Below are 22,536 nucleotides of genomic sequence, written 5' to 3' on the forward strand. Positions count from 1 at the left end.
CCTTCATCAGCTGATTAGTGTCCTTCTTTGGTAATGGGAATGGAGCCATCCATTGAAATGAAAGGGATTTATGTGTACACATTCCAGGGCAGAACTTTATCTATAGTATGTGTGTGTGGGACATAGGACAGTAGCAGAATCTCAGATCTGAAGCCTTTCAGAGTTTGAAGGAGAGGCGGGTGGATCCTCACATGTTAACCCAGTGCCTAGGGCTTCAGTTCTAGGTTGGATCCAGAAATGGGAGAGGCCTCAGGTATTCTCTGGTTTCTGTTTGGATGTAGCAAAATCTTTTGAGAACAGTCACTCTGATGAGATTTTTGCTCCTATCTGAGGTGCGGAGTGCCCACTGTCCAATGTCTCATTGGGTTAAAGGCTTTTGATGGCATTTTCAGCCTCTTCCTTGGCTGCTGTAGAATGAAGAGGTGAAGTTCCCATGTCTAACCCTGCAGCTTTCAGCACGCAATGCAATCAGCAACAAACGATGAGGTAGGAAATTGATATTATGAGGAACAGGAAATTTGTTTAATATTTAATCCTCAATCATCTCTGCATTTCTAATGACTTTTCCAGTCACTCCCATTTTTTTTGGTCACATCAGGCGCCTTATTAATATCACATGAGATAAGCTAGTTGTTGCATTGAGCAGAGCAATAAGTAGGAAAGCAGATAGGAAGAATGGCTTAGTAACTAGGGCACAAGATGAGGACTCAGAGAACCTAGGTTCGAGCCCTGACTTTGGGCCAGACATTTAATTGAACCTAGCCTCAATCCCACATCTGTAGAATGGGATTAATATTTTCCTACCTCTCAGGGGTGGTGTAGGGGGATAAAAGTCTGTGACTGATTACCAGGTGCTCATATACAACAGTGGAGAACCTAGCTAGCCAGACTCTGTGGTGTGTCTGGATTCTAAAGAGGACAACCTTCTGTTCAGCCATTTCCTCTTTTCACACACAATCCACAGCCGCCTAACTTCTGAGCTGGGAAAGAAACTGGAAATGGTTAAATTTTGCTGTTAAAATAGTAAGTCCTGACTCTTTTTTAATTAAAGAGACAAGGTGTGGGAGGTAATAGCTTTTATTGGAGCGACTTCTATTGATTAAAAAGGCAAGCTTTTGATCTTACACAGAGCAATTCTTCAGGTCTGGGAAACTTACTCAGGGTATGTCTACACTACTTGCCGGATGGGTAGGCAGTGATCGATCCAGCAGGTAGTGTAGATCGCAATAGATCGAGCTGAGTACTCTCCTGTTGACTCCTGTACTCCAGCGCCACGAGAAGCGCAGGCAGAGTCGACGGGGGAGCGGCAGCAATCGACTCACCATGGTGAAGACACCATGTTAAGTCGATCTAAGTACGTCGACTTCAGCCATTCAGTTATTCATGTAGCTGAAGTTGCATAACTTAGATTGATCCCCTCCCCCCAGTGTAGACCAGGGCTCAGAGGGTCACAGTGGGACAGATTGTTAAACTTAAGGAGTTAACACTACAAGGTGAAGTGGGCAGCTAACACCTCTGCAGCTGTAGGACAATGGAGGGTTAGTGCCTTACAGACTGTTATAAATCCAGTGTCTTTTACTGAGTCCATGATTTTTAATGTCTAGCACAGTTATGAATTTAAGCTCTCAGGCTCGTCTTTGGAAGGTGTGGTGCAGGTTTCCTTTGAGGACGAGGACGGAGATCAGATATGGAATGTGCACTTTTCCCAGACCTGAAGAAGAGCTCTGTGGAGCTCGAAAGCTTGTCTCTTTCTCCAATAGAAGTTGGTCCAATAGAAGATATTACCTCACCCACCTTGTCTCTCCGATACCCTGGGATCAACATGACTACAGCTACACTGCAAACAACGAAAGATCTGTCTTTCACTAAGTCACCTTCAGACACTTGAACATAAGATCGCGCCTTACAGTTTATTTTAGAAGATTGCTGTGACAGATTGCTACGGGCTCACCCACCCTGACACAGCCCTTCTCAGAACCCGTCAGTGTAAAGAGATTGTGGCTAAGGAGCTCCCCTCAGATGTTGGTTCGCTGAGGGTCAGGAAGAAACTCAGCGGATTAGAGCCGGTCTTAGCATTCTGGGATGGGAGCATGAAGCAGTTTTTGCTGCTGCCTCTCCCCATGGCTGCCTGAGCAGCGAAATAGAAGAGAAACTTACTTAAAGAAAGAAAGATAGCTGAGATTTCCCTTTAAATCAGGGGTGTCAAAGCCCTCAGAGGACCTAAAGACCAACTTTGCCTGTCAGAAGACATTCCCCCTGCAGTGCCCTACTTCCACCACACTTGTCAGCGGGGGTTTTAAATGGCTTTGGATCTGGGTGCAGACAGATCAGAGCTGGGCCCAGCACCATACACTACAGAGGCATGACTCTGGCTTGATTCATAGAGGTAGGGGTCTTGTGCAGAGTTCAGATCTGGGGGTTGATTCCAAGCCCCTGAAATGGTATTTGGATCTAGGGGTTTAGCTGAAGGCTCCCCTCTAGCTCTGAGTGCAGTGTTAGCTACAGGTGAGGAAAGCTGTCTTGAGGGAGAGGTGTTGGGGAAATGTGAATCACATTCAGCTAGTTATGTTAATAAACCAAACCACCTGTATGCAACAACGACAGAAAGTCTTTACTCATCATCAGCATTTTTCAATTAGTACCAGCTGGAGAGGGAGCATCTACTGTACCTGTGATAGCGTGATGGGAAAAGGCCTCCACATAGATGAGATAGTTATGGGGACAGTGTTTCTTTAGCCATCTGCACACATCCTGTTGGGTCCATAACACCACCGGCTTGGTAAGGGTGCCTAGCGTGGGGCTGGTATGGTAATTGCCATAGTGATCACAGGGACGACCCTACAGAGGTTTGGAAGCAGGAAACAGAGAAGGGGGAGGGTGTTAATGGACTTCAGTACCACCAGGAGGAAAACAAACACTCAGCCATGGGATGAACAGAGGCCAGGCTGAAACATCGCTGGAGAAGAGAGATGCTTGTTTAGTCTGGAAGGGAGAACCCCACTGTTAGTAGCAGCGATGCTTGCATAACATTGCCCATGATTGTAACATCATCCTAACGCACCTAATGGCCTTTTTCTTATTGGCTTGTCCACAAGCAGCCTCAGCCAAGTTGTAGGAAACCATGCATGGACAGAAGCTAACAAACCAACTGCAGAAGGGAGAGAGGAGAGGGACAAGAACTCAGATCCATGGCAAGCCTGTTGGCTACGCCCCAGCTGCGTGTCCTACTCCTGCATTGTCCTGGCTTTCCCGGAAAGCAGGCATTCAGGAAGGATGCTGCATTGCATGGGCATGCTATGACTGCTGCTTACTGTACTAATCAGGATAATTTCCCTGTCAGTCTGTCCTTCCCCTGTCTGCTCTCCCCACCCATTACCTCATCCTGTGCTTAGATTGCAAGCTGTGTGGGACAGGGACCATCTTTCCCTCTTTGTATGCAGAGTGGCTAGCAGAAAGGGATGCAGAGCAGGGCTCCTAGGTTGCCAACATACAGACTAATAACAATACAGCATGTGATGCAGCAGCATTTGTCTCAGAAGCATTGTCACTCATGGTACTGCCCTGATTGTTTGCATTGCTCCTGGCAGTACCTCTCAATGTGTGTCTTCCTTCAGCTGGGGAGCGTGCACAGGCAGATAGCACCTGTGCTCAGCTGCTCGCCAGGAAGCACCCTCCATAATTTACCGCTGCTTTTCAAACAGTTGAGGCCCAGCTGCACCTACATTTAAAAAAAATGTCTTCACAAGAGCACACATGCTTAGAGCTGTGTGGGCAAACAGGATAAATGCACCTGCATGTGGCGAGTAAGGTGTGACCCAGCCTTGTTAGTCCTCAGAAGTGCACTCTTTCAATTTGCATCCATAATCATGGAGATTCTTTCGCCAGAGCATTTCTTGCAGGAGGGCCTCTGTCAGGAGAGAACAGCGCAGGCAGGCTCCCAAGAGTAACTGCAACCTGGGCCCCACAAAACCTTTCAAGCCAATACTCTCATCTCCCTCAAACAAATAACTCTGTCATTTCTCTTCCCTCCATATCCACAGTCCCAGTACCTTCCCCTGCAGGCTGCCAATCAGTATGAGCAGGGAGGATTGTTTGGGGGAGGCACCTGTCCAGAGAGGATGGGGCTGAGACCCACCCAACTCTTCACACAGGCTGCAAACAGTTCCTCATCAACATTGACCTCTGGGGGACGAGAACCAGCAACCCAAGGCAAACAGGTGATCTCTCCAATTGCCTATCCTTGAGCCACCTGTGATGGGTTCCTCTTGGGTGCTACCTGGAACTGGGGTGCTACTGAACCCTCTGGCCCACCAGCCTGGCCTCCCTCTCACACTGTGCTACTGTGACAAGTTGTAAATCCCTACAAGCTTGCACTTTCACCAGCATTCACACAGCTGCAGTTACATGCAGGCTCTTTAGCCACCAGCTTCCCAGCTTAGGACTCCAGAGGTTTACCATCCTGCCCTGGTCAAATCGAGCCAGTATATGGGTTTAACACCCAGTTCGCCTCTCCCTCAATGGTAAGAGGCCCATGCACACTTTTGGTAACCAAGCTGAGATTTCCCCTAGACACTTTAGTCAAATGCAAACTGGTTTGGATTAAAACACAAAATAAGTTTATTAACTACAAAAGGATAGATTTTAAGTGATAGCAACAGATCAAAGCAGATTACCTAGTAAATAAACAAAACCACAAACTGATCTTAACGTACTAGATAGGTAGGATATGAATTAGCAAATTCTCACCCTGAGCGATAAACAGGTTGGCAGATTCTTAAGGCACAAGCTGCCTTTGCTTTGCAACTCGGATTTCCCAGGTTTTCATACACAGGCTAGAAATCCCTTTAGCCTGGGATCATCACTACCTCCAGTTCAGTCTTTGTTCCTCAGGTGTTTCCAAGTGTGTTGTTGTAGGGAGAGTGAAGTGCCACCATGATGTCATTTCCCCCTTTTATATCTTCTGCCCCTTGCTGGAAAGCTCTTTTGTTGTGACCTGGGTCAAACAGTTCCCATTGGGTGCTGCTATCTCTGAGAGGTTTCCATTGTACGCAGTTCCTGGGCTAATCCTTGTGCATGTGTGCATTTCCTCAATAAGCCATTAACATTGTTTGGCCTTTTTACTGTTGTACCCGAAAGGCTGCTTGTGGGTGTTTTCAGCCTCACATGTTTCAGTAACACACACATGGCCGAACTTCCTAACTTTACATACAACGATATCTCATTGGATTGTATGTGCTATTACTGTCTAGCAGATCAAGAATTTTAGAATGATACCTCACAAGGCATACTTTGTAAAAAACATATCCTAATGACATGACAGTGGTGAATAAGGGGGTGCCAGGATGTCATACCACCCACTCCCCGCTGGGTGTGATTTAATGCTGGCATGGCTGCTGCATCTTCCCCTGGATAAATAGGAGAGCTCCACCTTTTTGAATTCCCATTTCATTACTGTAAAATTGGTGCTGTGCCAGAGCTTGATAGGGGGTGGTGGATGGAAGGGGGGGCCTGTCACGTGCTTTTTCCTTCCCTTTCGCAGAAGAGTGTATGTGACATTCCAGGGAACCGTTCTGTAAAGCTGTCCCAGACAGCCGTGACTTTGCTAGTTAGGAATCCAATTACAATGAATGCTCAGGGCCTGTTACGCACTAATGCACTGGCCAGAAAGCACTTGCTTATTCCTTCCCGCTGCCTCCACCTGCCCTGAAATCCTCAGTCACACATAGTGCTGGGAGATAACAGCCCCTTCCTCAACTCCCTTCGGGGGGGTGGGGGGCGGTTGCACCCAAAGGCTAATAGCAATGAGCTCCCAGGTCTAGCTGTTACAGGGCTCATCCAGGACCTTCTGCAGCCACCAAGGGGATCAGCTGCAAACTCAGCCCCCCTCTCCAGTGTGTTCTCTAGGTCCAGCAGGGAGGAAGAGCAGTGGTGCAGGGTCACTGTCCTGGCAGGATCATTTAAGGGACAGGGTTAATCTCCAAATCACAGGACGTAGGCCCTGATCGAAGGGTACCTGAATGCTTACGTGCCCCACTGAGCAAGCCAGGGCATTTCCCAGTAGTGCCTGGTGCCTTGCTGTCCCTGTAAGGATTGCCAGAGCAGAGCAGCTGTGCACCAAATCTGACATCCCGTTTCTGAGAGCTGCCAGTGCCAGGTGAATCAGAGGAAGGTGCAAACCCCATCCATGGGGGCCGCTTGCTCATGAGGAAGTCACTTCCCTGCCCTGGCAGTTAGAGGTTGGCTCATCTCAATGCAGGAAAGATTCTCCAATATATATTTTACATAAACTTTTCAGCAGAGTGCAGCTCCACCCCGGAGGCAGCAAGACCTCAAGGAGACCTCCCGCTCACCCCTGCTCCGAGAGAGAATCTGGCTCCCAAAGCCAGCTCCAGGCACCAAGGCAGGAAGCAGGGGCTTGGGGAGGCCAATGGAAAGGGGGGGCACATCTGGGTCTTTGGCGGTGGGTCCCTCAGTCCCTCTCGGAGCGAAGGACACGCCGCTGAAGAATGAAGCGGCAGGGTAGAGCTGTTGCCGAAGTGCCACTGATCATGGCTTTATCTTCCCTTCCCCGCACCCGCTTCACTGCTTGGGGGCAGCAGAAAAGCTGGAGCCGGCCCTGGCCAGAGCACAAGACTTCCCAGCGCTATCCTAAAGCAGCAGGGCTGAGTGTGCAACCCCCTGTGTGACCTGGAAACAACAACAGGCTGGGACTCACTCGCCTCGGTGCTCAGCCCCGGGTTTCAGTGCACATACCCAGTGATGGATTGGGATGTCCAAATGCTGCCAAGAGATTCAAATGGGGAGTTCAAGCGACATTTCACAGTCCGCTCCAGGGATGGTCCTTCCAGAATTTAAGCCCAACTTTTGAGACACTAAAGCTGCCTAGAAACCCCCTCCTCCCCAACACAACCACTTTGTGCTTTGCAATGCTCATGAGATGGGTACAGAAGATGCAGCCCACCATCCTTTGCCATCCCAGTATGCTTGCTGGGCATTCGGCCCTTGCTGTCCCCCCTTGGCTTCAAGAAGCTCTCAGTCTCCATCTCATCCACAAATTCTTTATCCCACTTGCACTGGGAGTGAAGTCATCCCAGGCTTCGGCCACTCACAAAGAGCCAGAGTGAGGGAACATGTGACTAGCTCTTTGCATGTGCACTGCACCCACTCTCTCCAGAGCAAGGGGGCCACTCTCACAAATTGCAGGGATTGGGCCGATTTAATCTGCTCAGTGCAGAAAGAAGCAGCCGCCCATGATGGGAGGTGAAGGGATGGATGCATTGAACATTATGCAAGAGAAAGATAGGGGCTGGAATTGCTTCTGCAACTCACAGCTCCTGCAAATGAGTGAGCCAATGTCTAGGGCCCACTGTTGTCAACCAGGCACCAGCAAGTTACCTCCAGTAAAATGCAAAAACCTCATTGATGGTGCTGGAAGCACACGGCCTGGGCTGGCGCAGTGGCATCACTTACACCTGGACCCTGCTGTTCTGAAGAGGATGGAAGAGTACAAGAACAGCTTGAGATTCAGCAAAGGCTCCTCTGGTCCTGGTGGACCTGGCGGCTTGCTGCTGAGAAGAAATTTTCTGTAGTCAGGCTGCTAACAACTGGAAATCCCCCAAAACAGAGACTCCAGGGGACCACTCACCCTCTGCCCCACCCCAGTCATGGCTTCCCTAAATATCCTCACAGAAACCCTTTCTCAATAAGCTCCCTGCACTAGGACGCAGAGAACCCTCGAGCATCCACTTCCTCTCCCTTGCGTCTTTAGTGGTTAAGAGCACGAGGCTGGGAGCCTGGATTGGAATCATGGCACGGCCATGCAACCCTCGGCAAGTCACAGAATCATAGGAGTGGAAGGACCTCGAGAGATCATCTAGTCCAGGCCCCTGCACTCATGGCAGGACTAAGTATTATTTAGACCATCCCCGACAGGTGTTTGTCTCTCATCCTCTCTGTGTCTTGCTTCCCTCAGCTGTTAAATGGGATTCCTTATGGAGAAGCACAGGGCTCAGAGCTCAGAGACTCCAGTGCTATGCCAGAGCAATGGCCTACCCACTAGCCTTACTCATTGTCAGCCTTGCTTGAAGCTTTTGTCTTAGTGGTCAACATGGGAAGAAGCATCGTTGAAAAGCAATCAGACTGTAGAGCCCCACGGTGGGGACAAAAAGGCACATCCCGTCCCTTACCCAGGATCCCAAGAAGTTTTCAGGCCTTACTCTCATGGTGTCCCAGCCAACATTCAGTAGAACGTAGCTTGTCAATGGCTTCAGTGCAGCCAGAGATACATGGCACATCCCCGCTTTCATTCATTCTAGCAGACCCTCCACGGCAAACAAAGTCCAAGATTCATACTCATTCTGTTGGCAATGTGATAGGGTTAAACTTGCCTCCCAGGCTGTGTCACAAATATGTTCCTCACACCGAATTCCTGCCTTCACCTTCAGCCACCTGGGACACAGTCTCCCCTCTCCCACCCAAGAAGCTGCCTCCTGCAGCTGGCCCATGCACTCTGATTCTCGACAGCGCTGTCATGCAGAACAGAATGTCCCATCAGGGACTGGAGCATTAGCCCTGGGTGCACATCATGTGTCTTCATTGCCCTGGCCAAGTTCTGAAACCTGCAGGTGGCTCTGGAGTTGTGGTAAAGTTTTCTTCTTCCCATTTGATTTTTACAGAAACTTCAGCACTGCAAGGTCATTGCAACCTGGCTTAAGCTCAGTACAAAGCAAATAACATGTCACGAGCAGCAATAGGAGGGAGCTGACTATTCCAATCCTTCACGGAGAATGTTTCTGGCCAGCAGGAGTTTTCTTCCTGTCAGGAGTCAGCCCAATTAGGTGGGGAAATAGGCGTGGGAGACCAAATTCCACAGTTCCTTCTTAGTGCTCCTGAAAAGGAAGGTAATAATAGCCTTGGCTGGAGGCTGACACAGTCCACAAATACAGCAATGGGGAGAGCTCTTGGCAGGAACTACCTGGACTGGGGGCCATAAGAAGACCCCTTTCTGCACGGAAGCCTCGAGTCAAACCGTGCTCAGAAACAGAGCTTCCACCAACGACCACAGGTCCTGTTCGCTGCCCATATGGCTCAGGGCTGAATTTTTTAAATGTTTCTTATTAGTCACGGTGTTAGGGGAGGAAGGGTCGGCCGGTAGTTACAGCAAGGAACTGGGCATCAGGATTATGCTCTCGACTCTGCCTCACACTTACCACCTGCCCTTGGACGAGTTATTTAACTTCTCGGCCCCTCCATATGTCAAGGCACATTGGATGACATGCGGGTCGGGGGAGCAGCTTGGAAAAGGACCATAGAACTGCTCTCCTGCTCCTAGATAAGCAGGATCTTATCCACCCCACACCTTTCTTCAAGGCTGGTTTGGATTCTGTACAGGGAACCTCCTCCTTTGCCTGTCCTCATCTCCATGAAAGGAGGAGCTTTCTCTTCCCAGTCTTCGTTGAGATTGAGCATTTCTGAGACAAAAGGAAGCTAAATTCCCCATAGCAGCCATGGCTCAGCCTGGGCTGGAGGGATAGGAAAGGGCCAATACATGCTGAATATAGCTGGGGCATATATGAGGCAAGCAAGAAGTAGGGGGTGGTGTTTGGATGCGGCAAGTAGCAATATGCCAGGATTCAGAGGGTCAGCTGCGTTCGTACTGCAATGTGCAGCGTCAACTTCCTTGTGTGAACACTGGCTGATTAAGCAGGCGAAAGAGACAATTAGTGCACCAGGAACTCAGACATTCCGGGGTTACTAAAACTAGTCCCATGTCCCTGCCATGGCAAACACCAGCCAGCCATGGGCAGTGGTGACATGAACTTGCTGCCCCATCCCTGCTTACAATCCAGTGCCTTTTATCAGCCATGGCCTTAAATGTTCTACTTTGTGACTCCCCTCCAGGCAGCTGCAGGTGTCGGAGTGTGTCCAGCGTTTCATCTTGGAAATAGCCAGGGTAGGAATGCCCCAAACCCACCCCCTTCCTGCACTGGCAATTGGATGCATGAGGAGTGCTCAGATGAGTGGAGCTTTTTCAAGAGCAAATTTTGCATCCAAGGATGGATGAGGCTGAACAGCAGCTTTGCCCTCAAGGGGCAGGATCATGCGTGGTGCCTCCAGGTGGCATAACACACAGTGGCGCAGCCCAGGGGCAGGTGAGGGAAGCCACCTTTCTTTCCTCCTGATTTTGGATTAGTCAAAGGCAAAAATGACTCCGGAGAGGGCAGCTCTGCAACACAGCACTGCTCCAGAATCCCCCCAACGTTATAGCCCTGGGTTCAACATGCACCTTTCTATCCTGAGCCTTGTCCATCAGCCTTCAGCGGGGGGTCTCTGTAGAGCAGCCATCAGCTGCCGACGGTGCCTGCACCACGAGAATTTTCCCCTGGCCATCTTAGAGGCGTTTAAGGCCTCTGTACACCACTACATCAGACAGGGGCTATCAGGGGCGAGAGAATCCCTACTGAGATCTTTTGGGGGAATTTTGGGCTAGTGCTCAGGAGCGTGTGGGCACATGCATGGGTGTTGGGGCTGTGTGTATAGGAGGACAAGATTTTCAAATAATCTGAACAACAACTGAATAGCCTAAATACACACCCCATTTGTGCGCACTGTTACTGTGATTTTTGTGAGCACAAATTAGGTAACTGCACATGCTAGTTACCAGAACTGACATTTGCACATGCAGTTACCTACTTTGCGTGCACAGTTACATTAACTGCAAGCATAACGTAAGGGTGCGCTTTGAGACCCTTCAGAAATCTGGCCCAGGAGTCACAAAGAGTTTCTGTTGGATATCCCATGACTCACGGAAACTAATGCAACAAGACATATTCAGAAGGTTCATATTCCGGGGATGTGGGTAAGGAGAGGAAGGACTTTGGGCTTTAACATTTTCTCTCCAATACCTAACATATTTTCTGATGAAGGCCTGCTCCAGTGGTTTGAGCACAGGAGTGGGAGCCAGAGAATCCAGAGCCCTAATCCCGCTCTGATTCGGATTCCTGCTGCGGCCTTGAGCAAATCACTTAACTTCTCCATGGTCACAACTCTTATTCCCTCATAGGGGTGTTGGGAGAATGAATTCATTGGGGGCAGGAATCAGCAAAGATGCAAAATGCTATTTAAAACACCCAGGATTCAGTTCCATGTGTTAACCAAGTTGCACATTTAAGCGCCACGCACATCTTTGCACGTCTCTTCCCCATCATGGAGGACTCCCCAGATTACGATTTTACATGTGCAAATCCTCCAGTGAGCTCAACAGCAGCATGGACAGGAGGGAGATTGTTACGTGCCTGTATGGAGCCTTTCCTCATCACGGCCAAAATCGGCTTGCGTCCCCACAGTTCACCCCCATTCATACCCCACTAAACACCAGATGGGGAGGGCTGGTTCTAATGCAGAACACAACTATTTGCCCACAGATATCAAAGTAACCAGCAATGATGGGAAAAGGAAAACAAAGTGCCCAAGCATAACAATGGCTCTTTAAAACGAAACAAAGAGACAGTGCTGTGACCACAGCACCACTTATCCAAATAACTCACCCACGGGGTAACAGGCACTTAGGAACCTGCAATTTCCCCAGACAGGAGCGAGCCATGCAGAACTCTTGGCGGTTCAGCACGTTTGCACAAATTGGCAAGCTGTCTGAAATGGCCTCTCCCCCTGACTGGCTGAGATTACACCTCGAACGTGACCACTAAGCCAAACAGATGCAGCCTTGCACCTGGAAACTCTTTCAGAGCATATTGTAAAATATTCCCTTCGCTTGCTCCAGATGAGAATCTTTCAGTTTTCCTTCCCCCACCCCAGTGATTTTCAGACTCTCTCTGCTGGCCTGGGCAACTGCAGTCCTGAGCAGTAAGGTCACAGCGGGACTTCCTCAAGCTCAAGTGGAGGTCCGAAGAAGCAGGCTCTGAGGATGGGAACAGCATGATCCGAGCCCTACTCATCTGCAGGTTCTCTCTCTTGTTATTTCTGCTCAGCTGGAAGCTCGGCATGAGTCCCTGGGCTCCTGAAGGTGGTAAATGGGGAAGTGTAATTAATCAACGGCTCGTCTTCCAGATGGCTGAACTAAACTGTCCCTCTGATAAACTCACAGCCATGAATATCAAACACTGGTGTTTCAGGGACCGAGGCAGAGGCTGCCTTAAAGGCTGTTCTACTGGGAAGAGACCAAGGAACCATCTGCAAGGTATCTGCATTTTAATGTCCTCCTTCCATGGGTCACGCGTGAAAGGGCTGCAAGGCAAGGGTTTTGAATACAGTCAAATCGCTTTGCATCAATTCACCAGGCTTTTCTTCATTAGCTTCTCTTGCTTGCAGGGACAGCAAAAGTTGAAATCTTTCTCACCTTGAATGCCTGCATCGGGGACATGGAGTCAGCCCGCAGAGAGAGAAGACAAGCTGCAGAGCAGTTAGGATTAAAAGCCAAGCAGATGCCATGGCCCATTTCTGATGGGACTGCATGACAGGGGGCAGCAGCTCTGCTTCCTAGTCCCCAGTGAACCAGGACTCAACCCCAGCTCCACTTCCCCCTCCTTTTGCAGAGGTGCTCAGGGGAAGGGGTACAAGGATGGCTGCTTGGGACAGAGTTAGGAAAGTCAGGGGCGGCACCAAGGGCAGGGCTGGAGCCCTAGTTGCTGCCTAGTCCTTTTCTGACAGTAGCCACTTAAATTTTCCTCTCTCCTAGCAAGAGACCTTGCTGACCACAGCTGCATTTCTCCACTGCCACTGCCCCAGCTGACAGTCTGTGGGTCACCACTACTCAGGCACCCAGAGGTGAATCACCACTTGGAAGGGGGTGAGATCTCACCCAATGCTTGAGACCTTTGACTGTCCCTGATGAGCAAATTACATTGACACCAGGAGAAAGGAGCCTGCGAGTCCATGGATGCAGCAGTGGGTCCTAAACAGAGTGGTCACGGTTTGACAGGATGGGCACAGCACAGATGGCAGCAGGGCAGCTTCCTCATGCTGGCCTGCCCGTCCATGGAGATCCAGCCCTGCTGCTCAGGAGGGTGAAATGAGAGTTTAATCTTCACGGGTCATCTAGGTCTTATGTACACAGAGACGTAGCGTGTGGCAAACTGAGGCTGTGTGAATCTGCTGCGCACTGACTATCTGGGGGGTCCCTGCTCTTGGGCACTAAAAGTTCCCTAGCGCACGTTGACCTACTCCCACGTCAAGCAGCAGCAGGTCAAAGTGCACCAGGGACCTTTTAGTGCATGGCAGCAGTTAGCGTGCTGCACATCCACACCCCTGCTAAGCTGCCATATGGACAAGCCTTCAGCCCTGGACTTCTCTGCCAACACTGCCAAGTGGAAGTGGGTCTGTATTAGTACAAACTGGATTGTGGGCACTTGGCAAACTCAGAACTTGACTGAAACCCACCAAACTCATTTTACAAAGGGGAGGGGGCCACTGAACTGTCCCCCAGGCACTCACAGTGTGTACTGAGCACTGGGGAAAGGACATTAAATGTCAGCTGCATCCTGGCCAGGAAGAGGCAGGATGAACATGCAGCTGGAACGAGATATTGCAAGTTTAAAGCCAGATGTGCGTACTGCATATTGTCTTAGGGTCTGAGTCAAAGTCAATGGCAAGGCTCCCCAGGTCGTCAGTGGTCCTCAAGCACCAAAGGAAGTTACAGCCTGGTTGTAGCTGGTGGGATTGGTTTCTAATTCTGCAGAATTAAATCAGAGGCCGAGACATTCAGCACAGAGAGACACGGTCCTCTCTTTGCACACAGTTATGCTGAGCTGGAGACATGAAGCGAAATGCTTCTGGCACCCTTCACTCAGCCTCTGATGACAGGAGTTTGTACTGGAAATGAAAGAACTGATGATGCTGAATTGCTGATGTCAGCGCCTTTTGCCTCCCTCCTTGGAAACACTCCAGTGATGAGGCAGCACTAATTAGTCCCTTATTGTTAATAGCTAGTAATAACGAATACAGTGCCCCTATGGGTCCACCTGCTGACTTCCTTCCACAACAGGCCACTCAGGACACTAGTGAGGCCTTTTTCAAAGAAAGGACAGCAGGCACCCCCAGTCCTGGCTGGAGCAAAATGCAGTAGGCCGCCACATGGCAGCTTTGTGGAGAAAGAACGCCGGGGCAGTCACTGCAGAGATGGGGCCAGAACCAAATTCCTGGACTGTGGGGGAGTTTGGTCCAGACTCTGGAGCTCAGGCAGGTATTGAATGCCATGCATCAAGTAGGCTTTAGCATCAGTCTACACTGCAGTTGGAGGTGTGTGATTGCAGCTCTAATCTAGTTCGCATGGGTACTAACAGCAGCGAAGACACGGCAGCATAGGCTGTACAACCTGGCCTGGAAGCCTGGGTACATATTTGCATTCCTAGCTTGTGCAGCTGTGTCTTCACTGCTATTTTATCCATGCTAGTTAGACGGAAGCTAGGCTGGGTATGTCTACCTGAGCTGCAATCACACCTCCAATTGCACTACCAACATACCCTAAGGGGCAGAGGCGACTCTAGGGATTTTGCCGCCCCAAGCACGGCAGGCAGGCTGCCTCCAGCGGTTTGCCTGCGGAGGGTCCGCTGGTCCTGCTGCTTCGGCGGACCTCCTGCAGTCATGCCTGCGGGAGGTCCGCCAAAGCCGCGGGACCAGCGGACCCTCCGCAGGCAAGCCGCCAGAGGCAGTCTGCCTGCCGCCCTCGCGGCGCCAGCAGAGTGTCCCCAGTGGCTTGCCACCCCAAGCACGTGCTTGGTGTTCTGGGGCCTGGAGCCTCCCCTGCTAAAGGGACGCTGCAGCACGGTCTGCACAACACAGATCCCATGTCCACTCCAGGTCCCCACACCTGCTCAGTGCAGGACACCAGCATGCACGCTGCTGATGCACCCACGTGCCACTGAACCCCAGTGGCAGGTGAAGCCTGCCCAGGGCCGCCCAGAGGATTCAGAAGGACCCCCCCGCCGCCAAATTGCCACCAAAGACCCGCCCCAGGACCCGCTGCCAAAGTGCCAGAAGGACTTCCCACTGCCAAATTGCTGACGATGACCTGGAGTGGAAGAAGCTCTGGGGGCCCGGGCCCCATGAGAGTGCTCCGGTGCCCCCAGAGCAAGTGATGACCCTGCTCCGGGGGCCCCGAAAAACTCTCATGGGGGTCCCTGCAGGGCCCAGGGCAAATTGCCCCTTTTGCCCCCAACTCTGGGCAGCCCTGAGCCTGCCTAATAAAAGTCCCACTTCTCTTTTCAGCTTCAAAGCCCTGCAAAAAAGAGAATTAACAATGCTTGCGGTGGGAGAGGGAGAGGCAAGTTCCACTCCCCACCGCTACTCCTTCCAAACGGTGGGTTTTTTTAAAGTCCCCGTTAAATAATCAGCTCTTAAATTCTGCAGGTTATGAACTCGTCATGAGAACGTAAAGCAAAATCAAGGGCCTGCTCTTGCGAGGTGCTGAGCTCCACAGGAGAGATACTCCCCCAATGGGTTGGCAGGGTGCTCAGCACATTACAGGACCAGTCTGGGAGAACAGACCTTCTCTTTCCCTGCTAGGCAGGCAAAGGGAGCGCAAGCTTGGAGATCAGAGCAAGCCAGAGCCTAGGACTGTGACATCTCATGCACTGGCTGGAGGTGGGGATTGGGGAGAGCATGCTGGAAATGTACAGGAATGGCCCTCTCTATCCCAAAGGGCCATTCAACAGTGCACATATTCGGCTAACGTCCCATAAGAGGGAGGGACGTGCAATTGTGACAGACTGGTACCTGTGAGCCTTCGGTTCCCGGCTGCTGTAGGAGCTTGACGGTCCTGCCACCTGCTGACCTCTGACTCCGCCCGTCATGCCAGGTGAGGCTGCTGCCTGTGTTCCGCTGCAGACGGTAGTTGAGGTTTTCGGCCGACACTGTGTGCTCCAGGAGATTCCGGCAGAAGCTGAAGTGAGTGGCAGCGGCTGGGGAGGAGAACGGTTTAGATCAGAAAGACAACAAACATACCCCATGCACCAGTGTCCTCCCACAGCTGCCCAGATTGCACTATGCACTGCTGCTCAAGAGATAGGACCGAATCCACATCCTCCAGTCTTCTTCTCTGCCCCTGTGGCCGAAGGAGCTGGGAAGGATATGGAAGTGCACCACATTGGCAAAGCCTGTGTTGCTTTCACCTCCGGTGGAGAATAACCTACTACTGCTACCTGCTCTTCGCTGTAGTGGCAGAAGTCTGTCCCAGATGCAAAACTCCATTGAGCAACCATGCAGGAGAAGGCTGTTGCTATGGCAGCGCTTGTGGCCAGGAGAAGGGCTTGCTGGGAGGACAGGGGTTATTTTCCAATATTTAGCAGGTGAGGCTGTTCTAAAGGAAGGAAGCTTGTCTGTGGGCTGCATAGGGAGCAGCTGCAGCATGTTAGCAAGCCCAGCTCTTCTGAAGGAACAGGAAATCAGCCCCAGTTCCTAGTGACCAGCTTTGGCTGCCAGCAGACAAGGCCACAGGCACTTAAATGCACAACGACACCTAATGGGGCCACAGCTGCTCATAAGGAACCGCGCACACGGGCTGCAGGAGCTCCGACTGCAAATCCCAGCTCCGTTAGGAAATGGGCTGGCTATGGAACTGCGTACCAGGTGCATCCCCAGACCCCTCTGCCCCTGGCACGTGGGCTGCTAAGCCCCTCGCTCAGCTGCGCTCGTTTTGGACACAGGTGCTGCAACGGGCCGATTTTGGAGGCTTTAACGTAGCGCTCCCCTAAGCCCAGAGCTGGCTAACTGGGTCCCCTGGGCCTGACACCGCCACACACAGGCAAGACCCTTACATTTAGTGTTCCAGCAAATTAAGGCTTGTTGGAGGGGAGTTTGCCCCAAGCAGCCATGTGACCAGCTAGGACCTGTTAACCCTTTAGATGCTACAGTGTCTTAAACTCGTTGGCGCTGGCTTTCTGGTCTGCGGGGCCCCATGCTGTGCTGGGGCGTGGGGGAAGCAAAGAGGAGGTTGAGCAAAGAGCTGCTTCCCTTGCCAGTCCTAGGGGCAGGTGCAGTGTGGAGCTCTGAGTGTGCACAGGACTCTCCAGCTATGGCTTGGCTTTAGGCTGGCCTGGCCTGCCCTGCCCCACACATGCCGCTCTCCTGTGTGGGGGGAGGGGACAGAGTGCCTTTTTGCCGTATGGATCCCCTAAAACTTCTCCAGTCCGGGCACTGCCAACAAAGACGTACCTTACCCTGACGAAATGCCAGAGAGCTCTGCAGCGAGGAGCCCACATGCCAGGGCTCGCAAGGGGGCAGGAGCAGTGTCTCGGACCATCGCTGGGCAATCCTGGTGCCTTTTCCAAGGGTATTTCAGCACCAAAAATGCTGAGGAGACAACATCCCAGGGGCCGCGTGATCCGTGGAAACCATGTTCCAGTTCAGAGGGGCAAGAAGTGAAAATAGGACAGGAAGAGGAGTGTGTGTGTAAGAGCCGTACACCTCTGCTCCTGAAACTGCCAGACAGGATCTGTATAACCCGGGGTCCCGTGCTCAGTGCTATGACCAGGCCCTTGTTACCCGCCACTCCCAGAGCCGGACCTGAGGAGGGCTGGGGGGCCGGTGGGTAGAGCAGGACGGGCCTGTGTTGTCTGGCTGGCTGCTGGAGGATCGCGAGGGCCGGGGGTGCTGCCTCTTGCCACCTCGCGCCTGTGAAACCATCCTGTCTGTTCAGATGGCTGCTGTTACCATGGCAACAGATTCTGCGACCTGAGAAGCAGTGGGTCTGCGCTGTGGGCATTCCCAGCCCTGCCCCAGTCCTGCTACTAAACCCCCCCCCAACCACTTGATGCCAGTGTCCCCAGCCCCTCGCTTCCCACAGCCCAGCCCAGTTTTCCTTCAAAGGAAAACACTTGACGGAGGAACGCGTGCAGAGATTTCGGTAACCGTGTCATGGTGGGAGGCCTCAAGTGTCTCATCGCTGCTGAGCCAGTGAAAGGCTGTGAGCAGCAGGCCGAAGCCCTGCGGGCTGAAGGAATGGCAGGCGTGGTCTGAGAGTACGCTGGCTCTGGGTACCTGTGTATGGCCTTTAGGGGTGTATTGTCTGTGGGTGCTCGTGCATGGGGCTGTACGTACCCCGACTCTGGGTGCATAGTGAATTTGCCTGTAACATAGTGTCACGGAGTCCCCGGGCGATGCTCTGGAACTGCTCCCCATCAAGCCAGTCAGGACTTTGGGGAGCCTCCTCTCCCTTGGAGCAGACTTGTTCAGGGCAAGAAGCTCACACAGCTTCACCTCCTGGGTCTCTCCTTGGAGCATTCAGCATCCTCTGCCCCTCCGTGCGCTTCCCACAGCGAGTCCGCCCCAGCGGGGTCCTGGGGAAGCCACTGGGTCCTGCACCCCCACTTTGCAGTCAGACGTGACTCTCAACCAGCCCATCAAACAGAGATTTATTCGATGACAGGATCATGGTCTAAAACAGAGCTTGTAGCTACAGCAAACCGGACCCCTCGGCCGGGTCCATTCTGGGGGTCAGTGAGCCAGACCCCCAGGTCTGCACTTCACTCCTCGTCCCCAGCCAGCTCCAGACTCACAACCCCCTCCAGCCCCTCCTCTCTGCTCAGCTCCTTTCCGGGGCCAGGAGGTCACCTGATCTCTTTGTCTCCAACACCTTCAGCTGGCACCTTTGCAGAGGAGGGGCCCAGGCCATCAGTTGCTAGGAGAAAAGAGTGTCAGGCATTTAGGTGCACTGGCCCCTTCCTCTGCAGCAATCACACACCCTTATCCCACCACCTAGAAATTAAGAACTGCATAGGGGACACCGAGGCACCAACAAAGTATTCAGAGCAACATTAAGAACATTCCCAGTTCGTCACATCTAGATATTACAATAGCAGAAGCTCACAATACAAACTGCAAAGGCACAGCCTTCGGGATGGGCCTGAGTGACTCCGCATGGTCTCTCGTGATCCCATGGCACTGGTTGTTAGGAGCAGGGACATAAAGCATGATCCTTTGGCCAAATGCCAACATGGGATTTTTATATTCTACTTCCTTGAAACATACACCCTCCCCCCACCTGCAATTTCCAGTGACGACAGGATTCTTCTGTACCCTCTGCCCTAAGCTGTTGTGCACGCGCTACCTCCGAGGAGGCTGGCTGCATTTCAGCAGCCAGTGAGGTGATTCCTCAGCTGAGGCACTTTGAAATTCTTGGCTGACGGTGCTATACAAGTGAAAACATTCCTCTTTTTTTGGCTCAGCCCCTAACTCGTGCTCTTGTTCACAACGCCAGGAGACTCGGGACGGGAATGAAAAATGCAGCATCAGCTGGGACTTCCCATTGCCAGGCTGGATCATACCCTGAATGCTGTTTAAATGTCTTCCTGCCCCCACCATTCCCTTATTTTCTCTTTAAAGAGAAGCGAACAGCCCGCAACCACAATTGCTTACGTCAGCTTGCTCTGATGAAATGAACAGAGCAGCCTGAGACGTTTGCCCACACAGTGCAACCACCAGCAAAGCTTGCTTTGGCACCAATTTTCCAGCCATCAAGTCACAAAGGGGCTGAGTCACCAATTTGCTACACCAGTTTTATGCAAGTGTGTATTCACTGGGTTGGTCCTCCGCTGACGTCAAAGGAGCTACATTTTGGCAGTTTATGTGAGCGGAGTATCTGGCCCATTGCCTCCATAGAGTCGGACTGGTGTAACGGAGTGGTCAATCCATCCCATGGAGTTCTTTGGTAAAATTTCATCCACTCCCTCCTATCCCCAAACAATTCAAGGGTAAAGGAGATTTCTTGAGCTTATAATGGAGCCCAGCAGACCCTGCCCATTTCCTCTTCCAAATCCTTATGAGACACCAATCAGAGCATTTACAGAAATGCCTGTGTGTCTGTGAATGTGTGATCACTTACACAGCTCTGAGTACATGCACACATGTGAACTTTGAACATATATATGGGCACACGCAGGTGTGAATTCACATCCGGCACGTGTGCATGTGTGTGCGCATGCACGGGTAATGTGAGTACATGCACACAAGGGTGTATTTGCATGTGTGGGTGAATAACCACATGTATGTGCAAGCATGCCAGCATTTGCACATGCATGACCATGGTGAGAAAGGAAAGTAACTGTGCTCATTCGATATTGACCGTTCGGTTGCTCAGAAGTTTGGGCTATTCCATTTGTTCCAATTAAAATGTAAACTTTTCCTTTGTGGGGAAAGAAAATGAATCCTTCTGTAAGAATAAAGCGTCAGTACAAGAGTCACACACTCGTCTATTCTAGATAAAAGGCGGGAGACTTGGCATAAGCCATGCGGATCCCACAAAGCAGGGACTAAAACAGGGGAGGGCAAACTTTTTGGCCTGAGGGCTGCATCGGGTTTTGTAAATTGTATGGAGGGCTGGTCCCCACCTCCTATCTGCCCTCCCCCCAGGACTGCTGACCCATCCCTCCCACCCCTTGTTCCCTGACAGCCCCTCTAGGACCCCTACCCCATCCACACACCGCCGCTCCCTGTCCCCTGGACCCCCGCTGCCCCATCCATCCCCTCCTCTCATTCCTGATGCCCCCCCCGGGACCTCTGTCCCATCCAACCACCCCTTCTCCCTGTCCCCTGACTGCCGCCTGCTGCGCCATCCAACCCCCCCTCCTTCCTGACTGCCCCCTAGTACCCCGTCCCCATTCAACCCCTCTTTTCTTCCCCCTGGCCACCATCCACACCCCCTGACCATCACCCTGAACTCCCCTGCCCTCTATCCAACCCCCTCACCCCCTTACTGTGTTGCCTGGAGCACCGGTGCCTGGCAGCGCTAGAGCCGAGCCGCCCGACTGGAGCCAGCCACGCCACTGCCACCACAATGCAGCACAGAGACCGGGTCAGGCTGGGCTCTGCAGCTGCGCTGTCCCAGAAGCTCACAGCCCTGCCGCCCAGAGCATTGTGCCCGCAGCAGAGCGAGCGAGCTGAGGCTGCAGGGGAGGGGCCGGAGGCTGGCCTCCCAGACCAGGAGGTTGGGGGCCGGGCAGGACGGTCCCGTGGGCTGGATGTGGCCCGTGGGCAGTCATTGCCCACCCCTGGACTAAGATCTCAGTTTAGACTACAATGAACAATCTGAAGCCACACAAAGACAAACTCCTTTCCAAGGACACCTGCTGCACTGTAGGAATGAAAGGGTTCCAGAAAACCATCACTCCATTGGGCGCTAATAACTATAGGATCCCTAACTTGAAAAGAAAAATCAATCCTTGTGCAACAGGAAACTGAAGTCTAAGAAAATGCCACTCACTCAAATGATATGCTGTACAGAACTAAACCTATCCAAGGAGTAGAATGAGGAGTAATGGGATCACATTCAGCAGAGAGAAATATCAAACATTTCCTAAGAGAGAGTGATTAGGCTGTGAAATGGTCTCCTAAGGGATGAGGTGGAAATGCCATTATCTGAGACATTTTAATCTGACTTAAGGAACCTTTAGGGAACACACTGTGGAAAGCAATCTTACACTGGTCCCCAAGGGAGGAACTAAATGACCAAACAGCTCAAAAGGACTATCGATATCTGAAAGGGAATATCTTCCTTTCATTAATTTTCAGAAATAGAGAAGAGCCCTCGTCAATTAATTACAACATAAGCCAGCTAAGAGAATAAGGGAAAATGGAATGGGAAACTGGCCTGATCTAAGAATGTGCTTGCTAAATGTATCTGATCCTCATGAAGGTTCCAATGACGCCCTGGATCGTGAGAGGATATGGGATTATTGCTCTGTAAACCACTGCAACAATTCTCTTGTGATTACTTCTTCTTTTAATAGAACAAATGGAGTGGAGTCTTTCATGCAAATGCAACTGCATAGCGAAACCTGGTGCTCAGAGGCCGTGTAGATACTTAGAGAGCGAAGTCAAATCAGTGCAAGGGCCTAGCAGCAGAGGACACCCCACTGCAAAGAGGGGCTGGCTGGAGAAGCCAGTCACAGGTAAATACCAAAGGCATCAGTAACTGGGAACAATGAGAAGCCAACAGGACTGTTCTGAAGAAGTGCAGAGGTTCAGACGGAAAGGGCTCTTTCATCATTCTGATGCCAGTGCTGTGTAATGTGACTTTGACATCACAGATGGGAGGGGACCTTTTCTCAAAGAAGAGCAGAGATGTAAATGCTGACTTCATCCACAGGTTATTAAGCATTATAAGATGGCCGTCACAGAAGTAAAAGCCCCATCGGTGGCTGAACGTTCCAAGCCAGGGTGATAGAGGTTACCAGCCGCCCTCAGAAACCCAAGAGCCAATTGACAAGAGTTTGGGGGTTTTCCCCTTTTAAAAACAAAAGTATTATATAATAGACATGATGCACCCACGGATGGACTGCTTGGTCTAGAATCATTTGTCTTTATGGTCCCTCATTAGGAGGATATTAGATTCTAAAGCCATGTCATGTTTGGCTGCTTTCTTCCTTTGCTGATGGGACCATAATTCATAGATTCCAAGGGCAGAAGGGAGCATGCTGACCATCTGGTCTGACCTCCTATATAACACAGGCCAGAGAACTTCCCCCAAATAATTCCTAGAACAGATCTTTTGGATAAACATCCAATCTCGATTTAAAAATTGTCAGT

General features: G+C 51.4%; 1 protein-coding gene across 1 annotated transcript in view; it reads right to left on the reverse strand.

The window, feature by feature from the left end:
• Positions 1-22,536, reverse strand: part of SAMD10 (sterile alpha motif domain containing 10) — a 41,690-nt gene that overhangs the window by 5,715 nt on the left and 13,439 nt on the right. The window contains exons 2-3 of the mRNA XM_030533769.1: positions 15,730-15,914; positions 2,670-2,838 (exon numbers count right to left, since the gene is read on the reverse strand). Coding sequence (XP_030389629.1) covers positions 2,670-2,838; positions 15,730-15,914 — 354 coding nt within the window. The remainder of the gene's footprint in view (positions 1-2,669; positions 2,839-15,729; positions 15,915-22,536) is intronic.

Source organism: Gopherus evgoodei, chromosome 14 (genome assembly GCF_007399415.2).
Source record: "Gopherus evgoodei ecotype Sinaloan lineage chromosome 14, rGopEvg1_v1.p, whole genome shotgun sequence".
NCBI classification, from domain to species: Eukaryota; Metazoa; Chordata; order Testudines; family Testudinidae; genus Gopherus; species Gopherus evgoodei.